General features: G+C 55.6%; 1 protein-coding gene and 1 non-coding gene across 4 annotated transcripts; both read right to left on the bottom strand.

Moving 5' to 3' along the window:
• Positions 1-25,322, bottom strand: BCAP31 (B cell receptor associated protein 31). Of its 3 annotated transcripts, none has more exons than XM_022565841.3 (8): positions 25,225-25,322; positions 24,113-24,241; positions 22,574-22,674; positions 18,085-18,232; positions 3,402-3,537; positions 2,407-2,527; positions 1,520-1,620; positions 1-358 (listed from the first exon to the last, which is right to left on the bottom strand). In XM_022565841.3, exons 2-8 carry the CDS (start codon positions 24,202-24,204, stop codon positions 320-322), a joined length of 738 nt encoding a protein of 245 aa, XP_022421549.1. In that variant the 5' UTR covers positions 24,205-24,241; positions 25,225-25,322; the 3' UTR covers positions 1-319. The 3 variants fall into 3 exon arrangements, with proteins under 3 accessions (XP_022421549.1, XP_089760106.1, XP_022421550.1); XM_089903980.1 differs by lacking the exon at positions 25,225-25,322 and adding an exon at positions 24,849-24,969; XM_022565842.3 differs by lacking the exon at positions 25,225-25,322 and adding an exon at positions 24,773-24,886.
• Positions 19,632-19,734, bottom strand: LOC115802453 (U6 spliceosomal RNA). Its single transcript, XR_004022926.1, has one exon. It is a non-coding gene; the product is annotated as a U6 spliceosomal RNA (small nuclear RNA).
• Positions 25,323-25,466: the final 144 nt, after the last annotated feature.

The raw sequence follows: 25,466 nt of genomic DNA, 5'->3' as shown, positions 1-25,466 counted from the left end.
GACACAACACAACAACGTTTATTTTGCCCCAAGAGAAATTCTACTCTTCCTGCTCCACCTGCCCTCCTGCAGGACCAGAGAAAAGGGGCCTTGGAGCCCCGAGCATCAATGCGCAACACGAGGGGGCTTAACCCAGCGGGAAGCAAGACCTGCCGCAGCCTTACTCATCCTGGGTGGGAACTGAGTTCCCTACAGAATGCTGGGAGAGCGTGGAACTGCAAGCGGCAGGAGGGAACGGAAGCGGAAGGGAGCGAGCCGAAGTACCGAGGGAGGCCGGGCTCTCGGGAAGCAGCCAGCCACGGGCGGGGAGCAGGGGCCCTCACTCCTCCTTCTTGTCCGTGGGGCCATCTACCTCCGCCTGCAAAGGGGACAGAAATTGCAAAGCAGTGGGTTGGCAGGCATACTCCTCCCCTTCGCCTTCCAGCCCCTCCACCCCAGAGGCCCAGTGGGGTGCCCCTTTCTGAAGATGCCAGGCGGTCAGATGAGCAAGGGACCCCCACCAGCAGCACCTCACACTCTGCCAGGCTGGGAGTGGCCCCACTCCACGAGGGCTGTAACCCTAACTCCAGCCAGGCGGGGGCGTGGGGCGAGGGGGCGAGGGGAGACAAGCCTCTGCTGTCGCTCTTTTCTCAGAGCCCCAACCCCACAGCACCACCTTCTCCTGGGCCTCACTCACACCCACCCTCGTGCCCACGGCTGTCTCCGAACTTGAGCCCCTTCCAAGTCCCAGTTCAGGCTCTTCCCAACTCTGCACGCCTTCCACAGGTCCTGCCAGTGAGCCCGCCCTGCACTGAAGCTGTTGGTCCCCCTTTGGGGGCTGGGCCCTCCTCCACCTTCCACGGTGCCCAAACTCAGGACGCCAAGCACTGAATCAAACCATCAGAACTTAGGGGTGTTTTCCTAGCCCTTATGCCCAATTTCCAGGCCACCTGAGCTTCCAGACGCAGGTAGCCTGGGGACTCAGACCGGGCCTGCGGGCGGAGGTGGTGGCAATGACTCGGACCTACTGGGTGGGAGCTGGCTGTGATGTCCCCAGCTCTCGGCCTCACATCACCCCGCAGCCCCTACGGAGGGAAGGCCAGCAGCCAGCAGTGGAATTTCCCCTGCACGTCTCTGGCCGGTACTTGATGGGGCCCTTCAGTAAACCACACCATGGACCAGGGGTACGTGTAAGGGAAGGAGCCCTTCTCAAGGGCACTGATGCTGGGCACGAGGCTGGGCAGACCCACAATGCAGAGGGCTGATCCGACTGCCAAGGCGACCTTAGTAAGTGGCTGCCATCTGCCAGGCCACACCCCTCCTGCTCCAGAAGGGGTTCTGGCTGTTGGGCCCATGCTGGCCCCAGACTCAGCAGCAACAAAGGAAAAAAGGGGGACTGGGAGAGAAAGCAGCCAGCTTGCTGCCGAGGCCTCTCAAAGGGGACACGTTGGCCCTGAGGCTAAGGGAGTGGGAGGCCTGCTCTGCACCTGCGCAGGGTGCGGGGGGCTCGGTTCCAACAGAGCAAGCTGAGTGTGCTGACCTGCAACTTCGCGTGCTCCTCCAACAGGCGGTCGTACTCCTTGGTCAGGCCCTCAGACTGCTTCCGCATGGCCAGAGCCTCATTTTCAGCTTTCTCCAGTTCTGGGGATGATGCAAGTGGTGAAGGAAGGAAAATTAAAAGATGAGGATTAGGGAGAAAAACACCATTTGCTGTAGACAGCAGATGCAGCCGCCCCAAATCTGTCCCCAGTGAGGGTGTCTGGGAGACCACTCCTCTCAAGAAAGCTCCTCTGCCAGCTGCCTCGAAAGCCTCCAAAAGTGGGGAAGGGCTGGCCAACAAAGCTGGGACAAGTAGAACACCGAGGATCGCCCCCCAACCCCTTTAATGGAGGGGTTGCATGGCTCTCAGCAGGGGTGACCGCAGGGAGGCTGACAGCATGGGGCAAACATCTTGGAAAGGTTGGGGGTAAGAGCAGGAGGCAGGGAGCAGAACCCCAGCCTCAAAGCTGAGAACGAGAGGTGTGTCGAGAGAGTCCTTCAGGAAGGGAGCAGATGGGAACGTCTCAAGCAGCTCTGATGCAGCCTTTCCTTCCCCACCCACCAGGCCCCTGGTGACAAGGCACACAGCACCACTCCCCATGCCTGGTGCTGGATGAGATGCTCTGGAGTTAGCCCATGGGCCTCTGGGGTTCCTGGGCCCTCCTCGGTTGGACCCTGAGTGCACTGCTAAACCACTAAGCCCCACCGGCTGGGGCCAAGCCCGGCTGTGTTTGGGCTGGACGAGTAGGGAGCCATTTGTTTGTTTTCACGCAGCTCCTGAGCCTGCGTGTGAGCTTGTTATTAATACTTTGGCAAGAGAGGTGTGGCAGCCACCGGCAGAGGCTCCCGAGCTCTGGGGGCCGCGGGCAACCCGACGACAGTGCTCACTTTGCTTGTTGACAGCCAGCTCGTCCTTCAGCCTCTGCAGATCAGCCTTCAGGCTCCTGTTCTCTTCCTCCACCTTCACTTCAGCGTCCCTGCCATCCAACTTGACTCCACCGGCAGCTTCCTAGGAACAGTGCCAAGGGCCTGGGTTACTCGGGAGGGAGGAGGGAGGAGGGAGGGAGGGAAGGAGTCCAGCTCCGTCCTCCCCACTGAGCTGTGATTCCTCAAGCTGCCCTGGGCACTTGCCCCTTCGGAAATGTCAGCACAGAACTGGGCCACTGCTTGTTCCCAGCCACCAGGCAAAGCCCAGGCCAGCAGGGCCACCTGCTACAGCTCCCAAGCCACACGCCCTGCCTGCCCTGGCCCCCAGCCCTGCCTCCTTTCTCGGCAGCTCCTCCAAGTTGACCAGTCCATCCAACGACTCCATTTGCTGTCATCTGGGGATTGCTGCCAGTGACCCCCAACTGACCAATGCCATCGCTTCCTCTCCCCAAGCTCCACAGCTCACTCCAGCCGAGGAGCCCCCAACTCACCCCTGCCCATCCAACTCTATCCTGCCTATGGATCCAAGTCCATCCGTCTCCTTCCCAGCTTGGCTCACACCTCACCTCCTCTGACAAGCCTTCTAGGACTGCCCCGCCTTGTCCCCAGATGATAGCAATCCTCAGGGGACCAAGATTGGTCCTATCCTACCTTGTGTTCTTCTGTGCTAACTTGCCCAATGTGCACAGCACAGGGCTCGGCTCCTTAGGGAGTCAGTTTATCAGGGAAGAGTCTGGCCTGGATGCACAGCGGGTAGAGGCAAGAGAGCAGCAAGGGCGCCCCCCTTCCCATCGCGTCCCCCAGACCCCTCCGGTACCCACCCCCTTCGTCCCTCCACCCACCTCCTCCGCTTTCAGACAACAGCAGTGTCGCACGTTTCCCAGCCTGACAGGCTAACGGCAGCTGCTGTGGCCCGTAAAGAATGTCACGTGGGGGGTCGGGAAGGCCAAACTCACCTTCTTTAGCTGGTCATTCTCTTCCATGTACTTCTTGGCCGCTTCACTAGCGCTCTCTGCCTGCTTTTTAAAGGCTTCATTGGAGGCCAGCAGTGTGGCCTGCTGGGAGATAAGAGTCACCAGGCGTCTAAGCAAGCTGTAATTGTTTACAAAAAGAAGGGAGAAGTGAGCAAAAGAAAGAGGGAAAGATGGCTAGCATGAACTTCTTTCGTTTGCTCCCACCCCACACCTGCCTGCAGCCTAGACCTGTCCTTCTGGATTGCCAGGGAGGCAAAGCAAAACACACTGGCAACGTGAGGGGAAAGATGGAACCAGGAGCTGTCCTCTGCCACCAGAAGGATTACTAGTGCCCGCAAAAGGCCGCTCACAGCCCTGGGGCTCTCCTCCAGCCCAGAAGGCACAGGAAGCAGGAGCCTGATAGGACACAAGGGGCCACGCTTAGATACAGCCTAAAGGCCTAGAACCCGGCACTTTACAGGGCAGGGCCTTGACGTGCCAAAGCAGCCATGCTGCCACTTTCCTCGCTGCAAGGCTGGGCTCGCCTTGATAAACAAGGGCAGCCCAGGACTTCCCTGGTGGTCCAGTGGTTAAGACTCCGTGCTTCCAATGCAGGGGGCGTGGATTTGATCCCTGGTTGGGGAACTAAGATCCCACATGCCATACAGCAAAACAAACAAACACACCATACAAGAGCGGCCAGTGCTGCGGGGGCTTCCAAAGGGCCGGCCGAATCCTCCAGCCCACCTTGTGAGACAGTTGCTACTACTGCCCCCGCTTCAGAGGGGATATGGAGGCTCAGCATGCTGAAGCAATTGGTCAAGAGCCAGAAACGAATGTGGCTGGAATCCGCACTCCTGCCTGTCTGACCCCAAGGCCTGAGCTGCCAACCACTACATGTTCTCGATTTCCAGGGAACCACCAGCTGGGCCAAATGAGAGAGATGGAAACAACCCTTCTCTCCTCACCCCCTTCCCAAATGCAGTCTACAGGCAGCTGCCAGACCACACCTGTTAGAAAACATCACCACCTTGAGGTTTCCCCAGGCAAGGGGGACAGAAAATGAAAAATCAGGGCCCAGGCACACATCTCAGGTTCAGGCCAGCCACGAGAGGCAAGCACGTGGCAGCTGAGCACACGCTGCTCCATTTCCCGACAGCCACCCTGCCCTGAGATGTTAGCTGGCAGAAGAGAGGATGGGAGGACTCAGAGTGGGGGGCAGTGGGGGCACTTCCCCACATGCCTGGGACGGGCCTGGCCAGCCACTGCCCCGAGGAGGGTGCAGAATAGGCAGGCCCCGGGGACGAGGGGAGGACTCAGCATGTCCAGGGTGTTTCCACAACAAAGTGCTCGCTCAGAGGAGACAAAGGAGCTGAAGCCGCCTGCTCCGAGCCGTCTTCTCTGGCCTTTGCAGGGCTCTTGTGGACACCTGCTGCTCATCAGGCCCAAGGGGACGAGGGGACTAGGGAGGGATGGGAGAGCAAACAAGGCGCCCAGCTCTCCCTGGCCAGGCCCTGGCAGAGCCCCAGCTGGGAATGAGCCCTGATGGGGAGCGGCTCGCAGGGGCTGTGAGGCACCCATCACGCTTCCTGGTTTAGGGAGCGGCTCCAGGGGCCCCTGTCAGGACCGGGAGAGCCAGGCTACTGGTTCCTGGCAGGAAGGGAGAGTTTCCAGTGACATGTGCTCTCTAAAATTAGCGACCAAGACCTCGTGGCCCTGGGCTCAGGTTTCCCTGTCTCAGCCGCAACTGCCCACCAGCCTGCCCCCCACCGGGCTGAAGCCCTGGAGGTGGAGGGGGCTCCCGAGTGCCCCAGGAGCCAGAGAGAAGCAACGTGCCTGAGTCACATAGGCAGAGTGGCAGTCACTGGGGGAGCCCAGAAAAAAAGGCAAGTCTGACTAAGCCCCAAGCTTGCAAGCACAGGGCGCTGAGGCAGCTCTGAACAGATCCTGACGACGTGGAGGAGGCTGCTCCTCCCAGCCGGAGACTGGGTTGGGGGGGAGGGCACATGTGCCACCTGGTAGACCCAGCCAGCAAAGATGGAGCAGGCAAGCCCAAAGGTGACGCTCCCCCTTCGCTTGCGCCCCCCCACCCCGACGAGGCTGGGCAGGCGGCTGACATGGGGCAGGACTCCAGCAGCACTGTGAGCCACCACAGCTGTCGCCCCAGTTACCCAGGGCGGCCAGGCCCAGGATGGTGGTGGCAGCGAGGACCACAGCAGTACAGCAGGGGCCGAGCTCTCCTCGGTGCCGTCCCAGCCCATCCCCACTTATGGAGAACCAGGGTTGCCAACAAGGGCCCGGGCAAACACGCGGTACCCAGCGCCAAGAGCTGTCCAGGGGGCCTCCCGCCACCTCAACCCGCTCAGCCCCCTGCCCGCCCTCAGGGTCTCCCCCTCAGTGCAGGGCAAGAGCGTCTAGGGTAGATGCCCCTCCCCGACCACGTGTCTTTCACACCATCCATCCCCTTCCTCTCCCTTCCTGTTAGACCTGTTCCTCCAACCCAGCCCCAGACGATTCTGGGTAATTCCTCCCTCCAGGAACCTCGCCCCTCAAGGCTCTGCCTCCCACCAGCCCAAGCCCCTCCTCTCTTCCTCCATTCCTCAACCAACACCAACCTATATCCTGCCCTGGCCATGCCACCAGCATGATCACCGGTGCCCTAACCGCCCAATCCAAGGAGCACCCTGGAGTCCTTGGGGCACTCGCTCTGTAGCACTTGTCACAGCTGACGGGTCACCCCCTTGGAACTCTCCCCTACCCTTGCCTCAAGCAAGCCTCACCGCCCACCAATCCCACCCCCGACAGGGGTTTATCTCAGCCAGATCCTGACACCCAGCTGCCGACTCACCGGTGGCTCCTGCGTGTCCCCAAGACACGCCTGACTCAGCCCATCCATGACAGGCCAACTGCTCCTGCACCGCGCTATGGTGGACACCGTCACTGAGCTACCCAAGCTCTTGGGCCTGCACGCCACCTTGGGCCCCAGTCATCCCTGTGGCCTCACTGCTTCTTTCCTGGGTGACTTTAATAGCTCCTAAGTGGCCTCCTCCCTACCCTCCACCATACAGCTTTGCAATCCATGCCCCCAAGGAAAGCCAGTGATCTTTCTCCAAGACAATCTGATCATGTCACTCCTCTGCTTCCATCCCTCTGACGCACGCCCACTGTTCTGGCTGGCACACAGCCCTCTGCGAGCTGGCTCTTGTCCCCTCACCACCCGCATGGCCCTCTGCTCTACTAACACCAAACCACTGGCTGCTCTTGAACACGCCAGTCCTCACTTGCCTCATCTCCTGTCACTGCACGTCAGCCCACCAGTCTGCAGGGGTGTCTCCCCTTCTCTTTGAGAACTCTCGCTGATGACTCAAGACCCAGCTCCAGGGGACTTCCCTGGTGGCGCGGTGGTTAAGAATCCGCCTGCCAATGCAGGGGACACGGGTTCGAGCCCTGGTCCAGGAAGAGCCCACATGCCGTGGAGCAACTGAGCCTGTGCGCCACAACTACTGAGCCTGTGCTCTAGAGCCCACGAGCCACAACTACTGAGCCCACGTGCTACAACTACTGAAGCCCACGAGCCTAGAGCCTGTGCTCCACAACAAGAGAAGCCACCGCAATGAGAAGCCCGCGCACCATAACAAAGAGGAGTGCCCGCTCACCGCAACTAGAGAAAGCCCACCTGCAACAACGAAGACCCAACGCAGCCAAAAATAAATTAAAAATAAATAAAATTTAAAAATAAAAAAGGGGACATTTAAAAAAATCCGCCTGCCAGTGCAGGGGACGTGGGTTCGATCCCTGGTGCGGGAAGATCCCACGTGCCGCGGAGCAACGAAGCCCGTGCGCCACAACTACTGAAGCCCGCGAGCCACAACTACTGAAGCCTGTGAGCCACAACTACTAAAGCCCACAAGACACAACTACTGAAGCCCGTGAGCCACAACTACTGAAGCCCACGAGCCACAACTACTGAAGCCCACGCGCCTAGGGCCCGTGCTCCGCAACAAGAGAAGCCACCGCAATGAGAAGCCCGTGCACTGCAACGAAGAGTAGCCCCCCGCTCGCCACAACTAGAGAAAAGCCCATGTGCAGCAACGATAGACCCAATGCAGCCAAAATAAATAAAGACCTAGCTCCATTACCACTCTCCCCTCAAAGCCTCTCCTGAACCTCCCAGGTCCCCCTTCCACATCTTCCCGCACCAGCCCCTGTGCCCCCTCATCTGGTTGCACGGTTCTTCCTCTCTTCTCCTCCCAATCATCTCCCCGCATCACACTGTCACTTGCTCCTCAACTGGCTGCCCAGCCACAAATGCCTTCAGACCAGGGAATGCACCTTCAACCTCTACACGCCCCCCCACCTGGTCCACTGGGAAGGGACCCTGCAGACGACTCCCCCCCGTCCCCCATGTGTGTGATGCCACACCTCAGGCCAGGACAGAATGTGAGTCTGTGGCCCTGGCTCTCCCCAAACTCAGCCTTCCCTCGGCCCAGCCGCACAGAGGGGGACACAGGCAGACACGGGCGGGGCTTGCCAGTCAGTTGAGCAACAGGGTGACGAGAAACAGCAGCAGGAAGGCGCCATGTCAGACCCGTGTTGATGAGCCAGCCAGGCTTGTGACTGCAGCGGTAGCTGAATAGGCACTTGGGAAAACACTCATCACCAAAGCTGGGGGCAAAGCCCAGTGCCCCGGCCCAAGTCCAAAGGGTGCCCCTGCAGGGCCCCCGGCTAAGCCAAGAGCAGCATTCCCTAGCACGGCCGACCGGGCCTGCCCAGGAGCTGGCCTTCTAGAACTTCTTAGTGCCCCTCACACATTAGGCCCCATGCTCTTGTGCCTGTCCCCAATTCACCCAAGATCCAGCTCCAACACTCCCCGAGAGCCTCCACCCTCTCCCAGGCACATCAATGTGCCCTCTTTGTGTCTGTCCCCTCAGTGTTCTGAGTCTCCACCGAGACCCAGGACAGAGCAGGGCATACGGTGGAAGGTGCTGAGCTTCAGAATCTCCAAATCTCAACAGCCCAGAGATGTCAGCCTAGAGAGAAGGCTGACGGACTGCTGTCCCCACTCCTGCTGGCCATCCTCCACCGTGCTCGGCTTCACTGTCCAAGTACCGTTATGCAGGTAACTATTTCTAGCCATTTCTGGACAACAGGTGAGAAGCCACAAGCCGAAGGGATTTCCCAAAGGTTCAGGGCTGGTAGAGGGGCCACGGTCTGGGTTAAATGCACCCAGCGACTGGGAGAGAAGTCAGTGCACGAACCGTAAGAGAATCCAGATGTGCCCTTGGCAGACAAACGTCATCCCCAAATACCTGAATTCAACTGGGCTTTCTCGGTAAGATGTTTCTGGACGCTGAGTGGGGCTTTCATGCTTTTATAAAAGGTTGAGTAAACAAGGATCGGCAGGAGAAACAGAGCCAACCATATCAAGCTATGGAGACGTGGTTTCACATGTGCTTTACACCGATCCTGTCTCCCTCCTGTGGGCGAACAGGGGGAGGCAGACTTGGACTTTACAGGAAGTGGGACAAGAGCAAGGAGGAGGGTCCTCCCAAGTCCCAAAAGGAATATTCTATGCTTGTGGCCCCCCCTTGCCAATCCTGCCCACTAGCATTTACCAGGCATCTCCCAGGTGCCACGCCCTCGGGTCACTCAGCCCTCAGGGCCCCGCAGCGAGATAGGTGGGCAGGCAACTCCCCTCACCCTGCTGCCCTGGGGAAGCGGGAAGCTGGTGTCACAGCGCCACCTGTCGACTCTCCAGGCTGACTACAGCTCTGCCTCTGGCGCCGCTCCACAGGGTGGCAGGTGGACTCCGGGTGAACTCGGCCCAGCTCGCCAGCAAAAAAACACTGAGGAGGCGGCGGCGCGGCGGCGTGGGGAGGTGGCCACCGTGGCGAGGAGCCAAAAGCCAGGTGCTGCCCCAGCAAAAACTTCGGACAAAGCAGACCAGTAATAACAGGGTGGAAGCCGCCCCAGGAAACTCTCACCCTACAGAGTCTGGAGTCATGAAAATAAGGAGGCAGCAGAATGGGAAGAAGGAGAGTTTACTCAGAAAGATCCAGGGAAAATCTTTCAAGGGCTGCCCCCATCCATCTCAGGAGTACATCTCAGCACACACGCTCGGCCTTCCTCTTAGCCCTTGAGTTCGGACAAAATGGGAGGGGGCCAGGGTCGAGGAAAGGCCAAGGCCCTGCAGCAACTCCAGCTTAAGCCCAGGTGGTGCCTATCTACCCTGGGGACAGCAAGGCCAGCTAGAGGGAGAGGGAGCGGGGGCGGGGGGCCCTCTAGAGCTGAAGAGAACCAGCGAACAGGAGCGAGCCTGTCACGTTGCCTTCTTGAAACCAGGGAGCAGAGGGATTCTGTATAAACTGGGGGACAGAGAGCAACCAAAAGAGGCCAGACAACCTAGACAGATGTTCCAGGGCTAAAATATGCTGGTGGCCCCCTGGCTACTTCGAGGGAATGGGAAGGAGGGAGCTGTCGACCCCCAGATGTGCCCCACGTGGTACTCCAGTCCAAAGGCAACAAGGCAGTGTCTCCAGCAGGCGATGGCGATGTGCTGTGGAAAAAGCCCAGGAAATAGGCCTGGCCTGGGCAACCAACAAAGCAAAGAACGAGAGGTGGCATTGGCTATGCGGTCCAATACACAGGCCACCAGAGGTCCTTTCAGTTCAAATAAATTAAAATTACATTAAATGAAAAATCCAGCTCCTCAGTCACACCAGCCCCATTTGTTCACAGCGAGAGTGTCTCCAGCCTGCAGGCAATTGGTCACATGGTGCTGGGCTGGAGGAGCCAATCGCCCTTCCCATCTCCAGCCCTGCTCTCCGCTCATCCTACCCTCTGCCTTCAGAGAAAGGGGCCCTCCTGGAACATCAGGCTTCCGATGGCCTTGGAATCAGGAAGACTGAACCCCTGTAGTTTGGCACCCTGCCCCCAAAGAGGTCATTCACCATTTGCCTTTAGAGTATGAAGAGAATTCTTCGGCCAAAATCCAGTAGCTGAGCAAACAATCCATATTTTAAAAGAAGCCAATGCGTGTCAGATGGTCTTCCATGGCCTCTTCGTAGCCACTCCCCCCGCATTAACACGGTCCCCCCTTTAACAGAGCCCCCTCCTGGGCCCAGCACCCACAGGACACCAGCACAGTAGTAGGTGGGGTGAGTTTGGCTGGGGGAGGAGGGGGGACTAGAAATCAACGGACTTATCAAAAAGGCTCTTACCCAGTGCTGAGCTGTGAAGCACTACCATATTTGTAGTCTTGGAAAATGATGGCAGGGCTTCCCTGGTGGCGCAGTGGTTAAGAATCCGCCTGCCAATGCAGGGGACACGGGTTCGAGCCCTGGTCTGGGAAGATCCCACAGGCCACAGAGCAACGAAGCCCGTGCGCCACAACTACTGAGCCTGCGCTCTAGAACCCGCGAGCCACAACTACTGAAGCCTGCGCGCCTAGAGCCCGTGCTCCACAACAAGAGAAGCCACTGCAATGAGAAGCCCGCGCACCGCAACGTAGAGTAGCCCCCGCTCGCCGTAACTAGAGAAAGCCCGCGCACTGCAACAATGACCCAATGCAGCCAAAAATAAATACATTAATTAATTTTAAAAAAAAAGAAAGAAAATGATGGCAGCTGATGGATGGATCGTCGGATCAAGAGGAAACAAAGGTCAAAAATCCCTTTACCTGGCCTTCTAAGGTCAGTCCTCCACTTAAATCACTTTATCTTTGGGTAGGCCCCAAGCATCAGATTTTAAAAACTCCTTAGGTTCCCTCATCTAGACACAGATTTAAACAAACAGTAAAAAAGCATAAACAAAACCTGCAAAGTAATCTGGGAAACGTGAGCAATCACTACTGAGTTGGTTACTAAGGAGTTACTGTAAGGTTCTTGTAATAAGCAAGATGCTAGTATGCTTATGGTTTTTTAATAAAGTCCTCTCTTTTCAAAGCGATAATCCAAAATATTATTTTGCCTGTAAACATAATATTTGGGATTGGTTTCAAAATAATCCAGAGAATAATGGGGAAGGGGGCAATCAAATGAGACTGGCCAGGGAGACACTCATGTTGAAGCTGAGTGACACCACAGGGGGTTGGCTCTTCTATGCTGCCTCCAGTGCTGAGAACCGGATGCCCAGGGCCCTGAGGATTCCTTGGCTTGGCCGCCTCCAACCCTTATTTGGTCTCTCCCTGGGGCAGCCCTCCCCCCACCCTCTGCTCTGGCTGCAGTACCCGTCCTCTCTGTCCTTCTGTCCCACTCTGCTCTCCCACCCCCACTCTCCCCACCCTGTGCCCAGCCTGGAATGTAAGACCCCTGAAGGCCAACACCAGCTTTCTCTTCAACTCCCTACCTAGGCCCAGCACAGCCTACCACACGAGTGGGAAAAATCCCACGAAACTCTCTCACTGCTTGGGGTGATACCGGTAACAACTACCATTTATTAAGCACTCCCCACGTGCCAGGCATGACGCTGAGAACATAACCCAAGTCACCTCCACCCTCACACCAAGTGCTCGAAAGAGGCATCCTCAACCCCTGCGCAACAGGTAAGGAAAAAGGCTCCGGAGAGTTAAGTGACTTACCCGAGATCACACAGCTAGACAGTAACAGACCCAGAATCCAAACCCAGCCAGTTCCAAAGTCCACTCTCACTACGCCCATCTGTCTCTCAGGACCACCATGGGCTGTTATACTCCCTTGGGCAAGGGAAGAAAGCGCCCCGTGGCCACTGCAGGTGGCAGAGCCCAGGCTGGACGTTCATCCCCGCCTGCTGGGCCCACGTGGCCTCCGTGGACACGGTGGCTCTGGCTTGTCTCGCCATCAACACAAGCCCCAGCGGCCGCCTGGGCACCAACTATGCGCAGAGCTGAGCGCTGGCAGCAGGCAGGGCTGACCCAAAAGCAAAGAAAGCAGAGCAGAACGTCCCGCCCACCCCAGAGGGTCTGGATGGATTCCGCCCCACCAGCAGTTTAAAGGGCACGATCACCTTCCAGGAGACAACCCAGCCCCCAAGTCACTGGCGGTTAAGCAGAGGAACTTTGTAGCAAAGCACGGGCAGCTCCATCTGGACTGACTGTGGTGACACGACCCAGCCCCAGAGAGGTAGGCAGAAAACAAGAGCTAACTGTGGACCAAGTTCAGGTCACTACAGATCGAGGGGCCTCACGCACAACGGTGGACCTTCCTGGGTCTGGATGGCGACCACTACTTGGGTCCTGACCAGTAACATTTTAGCAAAGGCGGAGAAAACAGAGCACTGCTCTCAGAACATGCAAAACTCAGCCCAGCAAGAGCTGCTGTGCAGCCACACCTGTAGCTCAATAGGGACGCTGGCCAGAGGCGCTCCCAGAGCAGGGAAGTAGGCACTAAGGCAGCGGATGAGCAAGAGCACGCAAGACAGAGCCCGCGCTGCCGAGTCCACACTAAACGGTGCCCTGCGCCACGCCCATCACAGACCAGAGGCCCGCTGCACAGTGCTGGGACCAACGGCATCCACATCCACATCCTCAGGGCACCCAGACATGTGTCTTCACGAGCACCGCCCCCACCCCCCGGCGTTCCTGCTGCCAGAGCTCAGGAGACCTGAAGAGCTGGGCATCCAATCTAAAACACTCGACACAGCAGTTCGATGAGTTCAACCTGGACATGGGCCTGAAGCTGTCCCTGTGTGCCCAGGACACTCCATTCAGTCCCTAAGGTGAAGGTGGCACAGAGCCAACCAGACTAAAGGGGGTGAGCCCAGGTCCCCACGCTGCCCCTCACATGCCGCTGGGGCCCTTGAAGGACAGCTCTGTAGACCAGCCCACAGCACAGCACAGGCCTTGCACGGCAGAATCAGGAGGGAAGGCCCAAATAAGCATGAAGAGGAGGTCTTGGCTAGACCAGCAGACAAGAGTTGGGGGGTTCCAGGCAGAGGCCACAGAAATACTCAGGGAAGGGGACCCACGAGGCTGGTTCACGACACGGGGCAGCCGAAGCAGAGACTGCAGAGGGCTGCAGGATGTAGGTTTCAAGCCTTGATGCCAAAGGTGCTCTGAAGGCACTGGAAGCAGGGGGCGGTGGAGTCGGTTTTACATGCCAGAAAGGTCACCTGGCTGGGGCAGGGGCAGGGTGGACAGGCTGGGAGACCAAAGCCGGCGGCAGGAAGCCTACTCGGGATGATGCAGCCCCACTGTGGCAGCACTTCCCCGGGTAACGAGGAAGAGAGGCTCAGGAGGTGAGACCCCTGGCTGTGGAGTGGGGACAGAGTTTCAGTTTTGAAGATGAAGAGTTCTGGAGGCTGCCTGTACAATAGTGCGCACGGGCACAACACTACTGAGCTGTACACTTAAAAATGGTTCAGATGGCCAGTTTGATGTTAATGCATTTTACTGCAATTTAAAAAAGGAAAACACAGGAGCAGGGGAATCACATGGGACAAAAAAAAAGAGGCAGAGCACCCCCAGGCTTCTGAGTAGAGACAGCTGTTCTCAGACTTTGGGGCCCAGCCCACAGAGAAAGGAGCGTGAGGACATGGGAAGGTAGCAAGCTGCCCCACGTCAGGGCGACCACGAAGCAGATGCAAGACAAAAGCCCAGACCCTGCCCCCTGCCCCTCCCCCAGCAGACTGTTGCAGGGAAGTACAGACTTGTTTAAGGACGTGATGTGTCCTTTAAGCCTGGGGCCCCTGTTTTCAATTATGAGGACTGCTCAAGGCTCCCCCCAGGTGCTTTTTTTGTTGGCCGCCCTGCACAGCCTGTGGGATCTTAGTTCCCCAATCGGGATTGAACCCGGGCCCTCAGCAGCGAAAGCGCAGAGTCCTAACCACTGGGCAGCTAGGGAATTCTCCCCCAATGTGCTCTTGACCCCAGCCCCATGAGGAACCAGCGCCACCCCCAGCCTCTCTTCTGAGCATTGCTCTCTGCCTCTGTGGTCCCCTCACCCACTAACCTGCTGTCTCTCCCCCAGTCTTGCCTCTCCCTGCATCTGCTTTCATTCCCCTCCATCTCACTTCCAGGGAGCGGCCAGCACCTCCCTGTCGCCCATTCCTCGACCCCTCGGTGCAGTCATCCCCCTCCTCTCCCCCGGCTTCTTCGTTCCTTCCAGCAGGCCTCACCGGCTCCCTTCCTTCCACGCGGGTGGGTGTGCAGCCTTCCTCTGGGTTCTGCCACAGCTGCCACTCTGTGGGCGCCCACAGGAGAACCCACCACCACCTCAACCTCAGAGGCTTGGCATCCTCACTAGTTCCTCCCCTTTCTTCCACCAGCACCTCTGAAACCAGGTTCAGGCCACCAGCATGTCTCAGTTCAGTGACCTCTGACTTGGTCCCCCTGCTTGCAGGCTCTCCTGCTCTACTCCACCCCAGGCGCCAAGTATGAACACGCAACTCTGACCATGGCGCAGCGCCACTGGAAAAACTCAGTGCTCTACCACACAGGGTTCGGGTACAAACTCTGAAACTGGCATTCAAAACCCTCCACCCTCTCTCTGGCCACTCCTGACCCATCCACCCTGATCCACGTGCTCTTTTCCAAACAGCCTACAGGGGTTCAGGGACTGAGTCAGTACCTGCAAGTGAGACTTGCACAAATACAGATGAGAAAGAGACAGACAGTAAGAGGGGCAGAGACACTTTGAAGAGTACCAGGCAGTCTAGCTGAGAGGCATGCAAAGTGACAATTGAGAGGGGTTTTCCCTGTTTATGATATCAGAAAAATGGGGAGATCGGCCTGATGTTCACCAGCGGGGAATTGGTAGACACCTAAGAATGCTGGCAACAGATGGGTTGTCCTAGAACAATGTTAATGACAAACTCAGTGGAAGACCCATGTTCCCACGTGGTAGTTACAACCTGACCCTGTTTTGAAGAAGCATGTGGCTGCTGAGGTCCCATCACTTTAAGTCTGAATTCTCAGCTCTGCTGATGACTAGTTCTGGGAACTGGGGTCTCTGAACCTCAGTTGTTTCTTCGCAGAGCTACTATAAAAATTAATGTGTGCTTGGCACACTGAACGCTTAACAAGTGGTAGCTGCTATTAGGCACAGAAAAGTCTAGAAAAATATTTAACAAACGTATGTGTCAACAGTGGTTATGATAGCATTTTACAGGATGTATTTTCTTATTTGTTTATTTAAAGCCTCAACCTCCTCCAAAGGTTTTATACTACCAGATTACTTAATAACCCTCAGATGTACAAATGGAGCTAAGAGATTAAAGTCGTTGGACTCCTAAAACTTAGACTAATAAGACTGATGTACAGATCGTGTACTTGATCCAGGCACCTTCCTACCAAAATCCAGGGGAAAAAAGCAGCCCGCTATCCAGTCTACGGTCTGAGGCAGGCTATACACCAACCATCTGGCACCAATTGCTCACTCCAATGCACACTAGCTGGCATCTGAACAGAGGGTCGGAACTCGGCGTGAGCTCGGGCTGGCCACTTAGAACCTGTGCAACTCAGGCCGCTCCATCTCTCTTGGGCTGCCCTTTTCCATTTATAAAGGCCCACTGAATTATGAAGGATTATTAAAGTCCTTACTGACTTCAAGCAGAACCAGAACCCAAACAGCTCACACGCACACAGGCGAGGCCACCTGGCCATCCAGTCTTCAAGATAAGCTTTTGTTTTTTTTCTTTCTTTTTTTCTTTTTGGCCATGCTGCGCGGCTTGTGGGAATCTTAGTTCCCTGACCAGGGATTGAACCCAGGCCCTCGGCAGTGAAAGCACAGAGTCCTAACCACTGGACGGCCAGAGAATTCACACGTAATCTTTTTTCTTCTTGGATGGTTAATGTCATGCAAATAGAGAGGTTCCTCAAGGGCCACAGCCTCCATACAGGATCTGACCCCTAGACTAGGGAGGAGTATATCACCTCAGAAAATTCTAGAAACAATTAAACAGCTCATTTGTGGGCAACTGATGAATCCACACTGATCCTTGGGGTCACGGTTTCCTTTTCTAAGAAGTCACACAAGACCAACCTCACATCCTTTTTTTGATCAGCTACTGGCCAGGAGGGACACGGGAGGGTATGGCAGACACAGCAAGCTAAGATGGACAGGCAACAGATGTATGGCTGCTGGAACAACCAGGCCCAAGAAGTTACTATGCCCGACATGTTTTAAAGGGAATTCGATGAAGCCTTCCTTACACGCCTGTCAAATGGAGAGGCCAGAGCAAAGTGAGGGAGGCAGCTGCCACGACAGAGCACAGAGTGGGATTGTGAGGGAGCATGGGACCTGTGGGCCCAAATCTCACTCTCCTCTCTCAGTCTCCGCGCGTCCCTTCAGGAACAGCCGAGGTATAAATGAGGACTGCTCTTCTTTGAATTCACCTGTCTGGGTTAGGAGACTGCCAACTGCTCTGTACCCTGACGGTGGCGGTGGTGTTACCCTACTTTGCATTTGTCAGACACTCACAGAACCAGATGCCCATTTGTGCTATATGTCAATTCTTTAAAGTCAGCTGCAGGAATTAAGCTGGAACACCTCGCTTCACAGTGTCACAGAGAGGACAGAGCTGAGCACACACTCACTCGTCTGGTACACCTGGCTACCCACTGTCCCCTGGCCTTGTCAGATAATACCTGCCCTGGATATCTCCTTCTGGAAGAGATCACAAAAGCAGAGCAGTCAGGAGAGTCTCAGTCCACAAGATCATACTTCTTTTTTGGAGCTTCCTGAAACCCTAAAACTCTAAGCTATGTGTCCAACTCCTCCCAGCCTTCTCAGTTCCTGACTCTCAGAAGTTGGAAGACAGCAGCCTTGCAGATCACTCCTGTGATCAAATGTATCCTCCTGAAAAGCCCTTTCCAGCTCCACCACCCGGCACTTTCCAACTATGACCCAGAGAGGCCAGGCTCAGCAGAGCAACTGACTTTTTTTCTGAAAAACTGAAACCCAGTCATTCCAATGCCCAAGAATCCATACACCGACCCTACTTCTCAGTAACCTCACGGTAGGCTCTTCCCAATAACTCCGGAAGCCCTTGGCCCCCAGGCTCCAATAGGCCTCATGCTCCTGTGACAGACAGGTCTACATCTGGGAAGGCCCTGGGGACAGGGTCGGTCTCAGCCCCTTCGTGCCATTTCTGCCCACTTTTCTCAGGACAGGACCCCATACACAAAAAGCCCCTGTTCAACTGGTCCCTTTTTTTTTTTTTTTTTTGGCGGTACGCGGGCCTCTCACTATTGTGGCCTCTCCCACTGCGGAGTACAGGCTCCGGACGCGCAGGCTCAGCGGCCATGGCTCACGGGCCCAGCCGCTCCGCGGCATGTGGGATCTTCCCGGACCGGGGCACGAACCCGCGTCCCCTGCATCGGCAGGCGGACTCTCAACCACTGCGCCACCAGGGAAGCCCTCAACTGGTCCCTTTTAAGCTGGGCTCCAAAGAGCCTCTCCCAGAGGAGGGTAACGCTTGTCATTTACTTCACTCTGTGTACAGAAAGCGAGCTAGTGATGAGACATTTGTCCTAAAAGAACGTGTTGCAGATTACGGCAGAGCCAGAACGTGGTCTTCTGACCTTCTAGTCAGCCCTCTCCCATCCTCCATGCTGCCTCCGGAGGTCAGGAGAAAAATCAGAGGCCTCTGGGGAAACTGTGTGGTTCCCCTAACACAGAAAGGGCCTCCAGTTCAAGGCCACAGACTGAGGAGGCAAAGTCATGGGCTAGCCCACAGGTCCCTTCACAGTCCCTCAGCCCTCCCCACTCACAAGGACAGCAGCAAGGAAAAGCCAGCAATGTAGAGGTTCCTCTGGGCACGGAAAAGCTTCATGTGGAAGTGTTCCACAGCCCCGGGGTTGTTCTGGAGGTTCACCTTCTCCGTCACGTCGTCATACTTTCGAATCTCGCGAAGAGCATCTGTGGCGGAGCAGAGAAGAGATACGGGCATTTAGCTCCAGCTCAGACTAGGCTGGCCTGTCCAGGTAAGACAGGCGGCATGAGCTGGGGCAGTCTTGCTTCCCTCGAATCTGTCTCCCCTGCTATCCCCCTTCTATACACACCTTGGGGGATGCCTTGTCAGAAGCGCTGCCCTTGGACCTACTCTCTCCTCCAGCTTTTCTCACGTCACCCCCCGACCCATTCTACCCAGGCCATGAGCCTGCTCTCCGTGTCAAGGTGCTCACCGAATCTGAGACGTCGCCAGCAACAGAGGCAGCTCTCCTTTCCCGTGGTGCCCCCAATGTTTGGTCCTGTTTATCTCAAACTGGGCTGGTCATGGGCCATCCAACTGATAAGCCGGGGTACTCCTGTTTATGGAAATGCCCGCTAGGGAGGCATGAGCTGCCTAGGAGTCAAGACCTGAAGCATGCGTGCTAAAGATTCAAGGGTTTTCACTTCTAAGCTTTATAGCCCATTTTATTATTTAAACTCTTTTATTCTGATTACAAAAGAAATTCACACTTATCAAAGGTTCAAACATAGCAGAAATGCAGGAGTAAGAATCCCATAACATAATCACCTCCAGCAGGACCTGCTACATGTGGCCAGCTTAGCTAAAAAGCAGTCATTTTCAGTCCCATTACCTGATGTCATTCTCTTTGCAATACACACATCTGAAATTACCCCAATTACAGGTTTATTGTCCATCTCCCCCAAATTAGACTACAAACGCCATGAGAGCAGAAATCTTTTCTATTACACCCCTAGGGCCTAGCATAGTGCTAGGCGCACAGGGGGCACACAAACACCTGCTGAATGGTGAACAGCCTCTGCTCTGGAGAGCTGCTGCTGGCCACACAGCGCTCTGGTTCACCCGTGTATTCACATCTATGTGTTTGTGGAATAGAAATGGAACCATCACACAGGGAGGGGGAAGGGTAAGCTGGGACAAAGTGAGAGAGTGGCATGGACATATACACACTACCAAATGTAAAATAGATAGCTAGTGGGAAGCAGCCGCATAGCACAGGGAGACCAGCTCGGTGCTTTGTGACCACCTAGGGGGCGGGATGGGGGGGGGTGTGATAGGGAGGGTGGGAGGGAGACGCAAGAGGGAGGGGATATGGGGATATATGTATACGTATAGCTGATTCACTTTGTTATACAGCAGAAACTAACATAACAATGTAAACCAATTATACTCCAATAAAGATGTTAAAAAAATAAGAAAAAAAAAAAATAAATGGAACCATCCCATACCTACCGCTTTTCTCCCTCAACCCTGAAATCTCTTTTTTCTTGAGGTACACTGATTTGTAACATTATGTAAGTTTCATGTGTACAACATTTCTACTTCTGTATACCCTACAATGTGCTAAAAAACATGGAATGCTTCATGAATCTGTGTGCCATCCTTGTGCAGGGGGCACGCTAATCATCTCTCTCTTTCCAATTTTAGGATATGTGCTGCCAAAGTGAACATCTGAGACATCTTTTTAAGTCAGTACGTAAAGAGCTACCTAAAGAGGGCTCTTAATGGACCCCCATGGGAGAGGGTTAAAGTATCACTGTATGGCTATTGTCTGGTTCTTAATTTCTGGTTTGAGACTGCTTGTTTTTTAAGCTGATCTTACATTATAAAAATCTGTCCCCCTTTACTGGTGTTTTTGTGTCACATCTGTACCATGAAGCAAGCCCTCTTTCAACACTGTTGGCAGGGATATAAACCAGGACAACAATGTTTTTTTATGGACTGCGTGTTCCTGGCCCCAAAAATTCCTAAGTTGGCATCCTAACCCCCAACCAGATGGTATTAGGAAGACGGGCCCCTGGGAAGTGAGCACGAGGCCCTCGTGAATGGGATTAGTGCCCTTATAAAATAGACCCCAGAGAGCTCCTTTGTCCCTTCTTCCATGTGAGGACATGGCAAGAAGACAGCCACCTATGAACCAGGAAGAGAGCCCTCACCAGACACTGAATCTGCCAGCACCTTAATCTTGGACTTGCTGCCTCCAGAACTTTGAGAAATAAATGTCTTTTGTTTAAGCCACTCGGTCTATGGTCTATCGCAGCCCAAACTAAGACATAAAATTTTAAATGTTCATGCCCTTGGGTTCATCCACTCCACCTCTATGAATTTACCTTACAGAAAGATTTGCATATATGTGCAATGATATGAGAATGCCTATAAAGAAGGAATTACAGTATAACCATATGATAAAATACTACCCAATCTTTAAGAAGAATGAAACTGCTATAAAAAAAAAAAGGCTAAGATACAGTAAGTGGAAAAAGCACAATCCAAAACAGTGTGTACTGTGATCTGAATCCAAGCCAAAACGGTATGTACTAGTTAATAAAGACGGCAGCATAGAAAATGCCTGTGGAAACATACCATAAACTTTTAACAATACTTACCTGTGAGACATGGGATTATGGGGGACTTTACCTTTCTAGGTTGAATTTGTGAATTTTTAAAGATGTGTTATTTTGTGATTTAAACAAACAAAAACCATGTTTTCCTACACTGTCTTCTGCATCCAGAAACCCCAGCGCCTCCAGGACCACCTCTGGCTGATGGCAGAGAGCAGACCGGGGATGGGGGCGTTGGGCCAAACTAGCCCAAGTCACGCAGCAGAGTGCTGCCCTCTATCTCAGGCCTCCAGCCCAGGGTAGTTGACCCTGGACCCTCATTAAGCCCACTCCCCCAGTGAGATGTGCCCTAGGCCCCTCCCAGTGATGGCTAGGGGCCAGCCAGGCCTGCAGCTTCTAGCTGGTTATGTTATGTCATCAGTATTTGCTACTAGCTAACAACTTATTTAGGTAGGCCTCTGTAGATTATGCTTCTTACCCTTAGGATAGAAAGCAGCCTATCATCATAGCAGGACGTCTCTCTAGAACATCCAGGTAGTTCCCTGACCCCCAAAAAAGAAGAATGGCACCTTTGCCAACTACTGCCTTCTGCAAAGGGCCCCCCTGGCCCACCCTGCCATACTAGGAGAGTTCGTGGAGTCTGGTTTGCAGAGGGGCAAGGCCCCAAGTGAACACCTTCAGCACGGTCCCTCCCCACCCCAATTCTTGCCCCCAGCCCACACCCAAAAGCAAAAGCACACACACCCAATTCCAAAACCCTGCAGCCTGGCTTTTCCTGCTCACGGGAAGACATGCATAATCCCTACCTGTTCTGGACTCAGAGGCCGCTCAGGGAGAGAACCCTGATTGGAAAGAGTTGCCTCTTGGGGCTTTACCATGTACTTCAAGAACAGTGAGGTCTGTGCGCAGCTGGCACCCACCCTCCGCGGCTGGGAATGGATAGGCTGCACCTCACCTGTTCAGAGGCAGTCCTGCCTGAACCTATCCCATCAGGCCCCGAGACATCAGGAAGGAGACACGCCTAATGCTGCAGCTGGTGGGTGGAGCCCTGCACATTCCCCTGAACTATGGCCCCCTGGCCTCCCACCCCCTGCCACATTTCTGCTGGGGACTCAGGGAGACAGAAGGGCTCTGAGTCTAAGCAGGCATCGCACCTTGGAGACAGGACCACTGTCTATGGCAGAGGTGAGCCAATACTTTGGAGACCAAGCAGGGGGATGTACTGATCACTTACCGCAGCAAAAGGCACATTTAACAGACAGATGAGAGCTATACTGATTCCTCGGGTCTCCGAACAATCATGCCACCACCTGGCCTCAGGCCCCACCCCTGTTCATCTTTCAAGCCCCTGCTGGTGTGTACCTCAATGCACGGTTTATAGAACTTCAGAACTGGAAGGACTTCGAGGAACCTGAAGTCTGACCCAGATCCAGAGAGGTCTGGGATTTGCCCCCTAGATATGCTATCAGACCTCTTGCCCCCCGTATACTTCAGGACATGGCGGCTTCTTTCCCAGCTTGACTCCCTATCTACTTGGTAGCTCAGTCCCCTATTTGAGGCCTGTTTCAGGCACTGAGGAAGAGACTGATGTTGCTAAGTGCCCAAGGAGCAGCACTACTTGGACCAAGGTCAGCATGAGCCAGTTAGCTTCTCTTGGTTTCAGCTCTGGAAGGGCGTGAGGAGCTGCCTGAGACATGAGGTGGTCATCGCCGGGTACACAAAGGCCGCCGGTCAAAGTGAGGGCCCTGCCAGCAGCCAGCATCGCCGTCTTTGTGCCTGAAAGGAGCCTCCTTCCCCAAGAGAAAGACAGGCGCCCTTCAGTGGTCTGTCTCTGAGAAGCCAAAGCTGTACACTGCTTACGGAACATGGCACGGGGGCTTTGCAGCAGAGGCTACTTTGGTCAAAGGGTCTAGGTCAGGTAGCTGCCCTCAGCCACAGCTCACTCACCAATGAGCAGCAGCACAAGGATGACGACGAGAACCACAAAGAAGGTGTTGCCATAGGTCACTACCAAGTGCACGAGGCGGGACTTGAAAATCTTCTGCCATCTGTGAAGAAAACAAAAAGGCTGAGGCCTGAAGAGAAAGAACGCACGCCGGGGATCCAGGGCCCTGTGAACAGAAATACAGTTTTGCACTCGTCTCCAACGGCTGAATATCCCATACAGATTCAGCCTCAGCCACTTGCAATTCTCCAATTTATGACATCCATTCAAGAGTGTTAAAAAGAAAAAAAAGACACATGTCCGTGTATAGAAATTTCTAGAAAACCAGTCTTAAACACTGGTAGGCTCTGGGAAGGGAAATGGGAAACTTACTTTCCCCTCTGTAGTATCAAAATGCTTGCCACGTACACATTTCTTTAAACTGTTTTCCCCCGTGACCAATCGTGGTTCACCTGGACTCCCACCACCCTACATACCATGAAGCAGACCCCAGAGCTCTCTTTGTTTCCCTCCATGAATACTTCAGGATACAGCTCTATCAGAGAAGAGCCTTCCAAAATACTAATCACGATGCCATCACCAGACCTCAAAAATATCAACAAGAATCTCGCATCATCAGAACTCCAGAGCCAGAACTCCAAAGTCCAACTGAGACAATTATTTTTAGTTGGTTTGTTTGAATCCTGACAAGATTCTGATTCTGCATTTAGTTGGTAAGTATCTTAAGTCTCTCTTATTCTATAAGCTCCCTCTTCCCTTGCTCTTTTTTCTTTCCCAGTTTACTGTCTGCAGAAACCAGATTGTTTGTCCTACAAAGCTTCCCAGATTGCAGCTCCAAGGGGGCCTCTGTTCTGCATTTCCTGTGAACTGTACGAGGTGACTCAGATCTCGCTTTTGTCAAGAATATTCCTTAAGCAATGTTGTATACTTTCTATCACATCACAACAGGGCCTACACTTTTTCATTAAAAAAGAGCTTTTAAAAAAAATCCATAAAAACACAGCCTTATCTGTAATGCCCCAATTTAAGTCCAAACGTGTTCATATAGTAAACGTAATTAAAATTAATTTCAAGTTAACTTTCTACAGGTCCTCTGTTCACCGAAAAGAAACATGGCTCCAGCCTTCATAGGCTGAGTAATGCTCATGCCAGTGAGACTAGTTAAGAGGACAGAAGTCACCGAATCAACGGCAACATGACCCCGTGATGCAAGTTTTGCAGATCCCACAATGCCATCCCCTGAACGCCAGGGCCCCCGGGGGGGCGGCAGGAGGGCATCATTCCCAGAACCATAACTAGGTCTTCTCCCCTCTGGGACATTCTGAAGACCAGAAGGCAGGGCGCACAGGAAAGGAACTCAGCAAGATGTGACAGCAGAACTGTGGGGAAGGTTGGCGATAATCAACACAACCCTTGCCACCCCTAACCCAGACAGGTTCTACCTGTTTCCATCTGGCCTCAGTTCCAGGGCCCACCAACTCTGCAGGCATAAGCTGCGGAGCAACTCTCCCTGGCTCGCCTGCCCGCTCCACGGGCCATACCTTTTGGGAGAAATGAAGGGAATGCAGAGAAGCAGCACAGCGAAGACCTCTGCATAGAGGAAGGTGGCGACTGCAGTCCACTGCAGACTCATCGTGTTGCTAACAGCTTTCCAACGGGGAGATGTGAGCCTGTTCCCGCGGGAGCACAGAAAAAACAGGAGTCGTGACAGCTGGGCGGCCCCCGCACCCGACCTCAGAGCCTTCCAAGGCCTGGCTGACACGGGCTCGAGCCCCGGCAGTCTGGGCGCTAACACACCCAGGGCCGCCTTTTCGGACAATTCCTTCCCGGTGGAGTCCGGGAGGCTCCTCCCGCCTGCGGAACCGGGGCAGCGCCTGGAATCGGAAACCCGTGGAGCCCGGAGACCATCCTCGCAGCCCCGCGGGCCCGGGCCCGCCCCCCCGCCCCCCCCCACGCCGAGGGGAGCGCTGCGCCAGACGCTCCCGCCCCCCACACCCCAGCCCCCGTCTCCGTAACGCCCTCGCGCTTTCTCCCGAAGCTGCGGCGCCCCCGTCCCCCGGGGAAGCCAAGGGGCCCTGGCGCCCGCGGCCCTCCCATCGGGGCCCACAGAGAACCAGCAGCCCCTCCCGGGGTAGGAGCGGGGCTCCAAGGTCTCCCGACCACTGCGTCCGCCTCCGAAGGGGCGGAAGGGCTCGGGGTACCTCAGAAAGCCCCGGAGAGCGACTCCTAGAGAACGGGAGTCGGGGCCAAGGGCAAACGCGGGTCTGGACCCTGCACCTCACGGCCCCATCCAGAGAAACTTCTAGAAGACTGTCTCCTCAAAAGCCGGAGGAGCCCCTCCCGGCCGCCCGGGTCGGCCACGGCGTCCACCCCACTCCAGAGAAACCCCGACGTGGCCCCGACCCGGCACGCCCTCCCAAGCCCCACCCCGGCGGCTCCTCCGGATGGACTTGGCCGTCGTCCCCCGCCCCCGGAGACGGCTCCACCCGCCGCCGCTCCGACTTCCCTCTGCCCGGCCCTGCCCTCGCACTCCCAGCTCGGTACTGGCCCCGCGCCCCGGGCCTCGCCGCGCTGCCCGTCGTTCCCCCCCTCGTCGAGGAGCCGGGGCACCTCGGCGACCCCGGAGCCCGGCCGGGAGCGCGGGCTCGCTCACCGAGTTTCCCACACTCAACCGTCACGCCCCGTCGCCGCCGCACTCTCCAACCTCAACCTCGGCCCCGCCCCTTCCCCGCAGCCGGAACCGGAAGCACCCGCCGGGTCCCGCCCCGCCCCCAACCGCCGCGAGGCCCCGGAGGCCCCTCCCAAGGCGGTTTTCCGCCCCGCCCCCGAGCCGAGGCTCCGACGCCCAGGACTGGGGAAGAAGCTGCGCCTCAGGCGCGCGGGGTGTCGGGGCGA

Source organism: Delphinapterus leucas, chromosome X, assembly GCF_059928025.1.
Source record: "Delphinapterus leucas isolate spDelLeu-1000000601 "Yukka" chromosome X, BTC_Dleu_Yukka2, whole genome shotgun sequence".
Classification (NCBI taxonomy): domain Eukaryota; kingdom Metazoa; phylum Chordata; class Mammalia; order Artiodactyla; family Monodontidae; genus Delphinapterus; species Delphinapterus leucas.
The sequence above is the reverse complement of the archived record's forward strand: the minus strand, read 5'-3'. Positions and strand labels throughout refer to the sequence as shown.

Excerpts from the sequence above, each read along its gene's own strand:
- BCAP31 (XM_022565841.3), bottom strand. The coding sequence starts at position 24,204 with ATGAGTCTGCAGTGGACTGCAGTCGCCACCTTCCTCTATGCAGAGGTC. Across the intron at positions 2,528-3,401 it reads AGAATGACCAGCTAAAGAAG|GAAGCTGCCGGTGGAGTCAA; the intron begins GTGAGTTTGGCC and ends CACTGTTCCTAG. Across the intron at positions 359-1,519 it reads AGGAGCACGCGAAGTTGCAG|GCGGAGGTAGATGGCCCCAC; the intron begins GTCAGCACACTC and ends TCCCCTTTGCAG.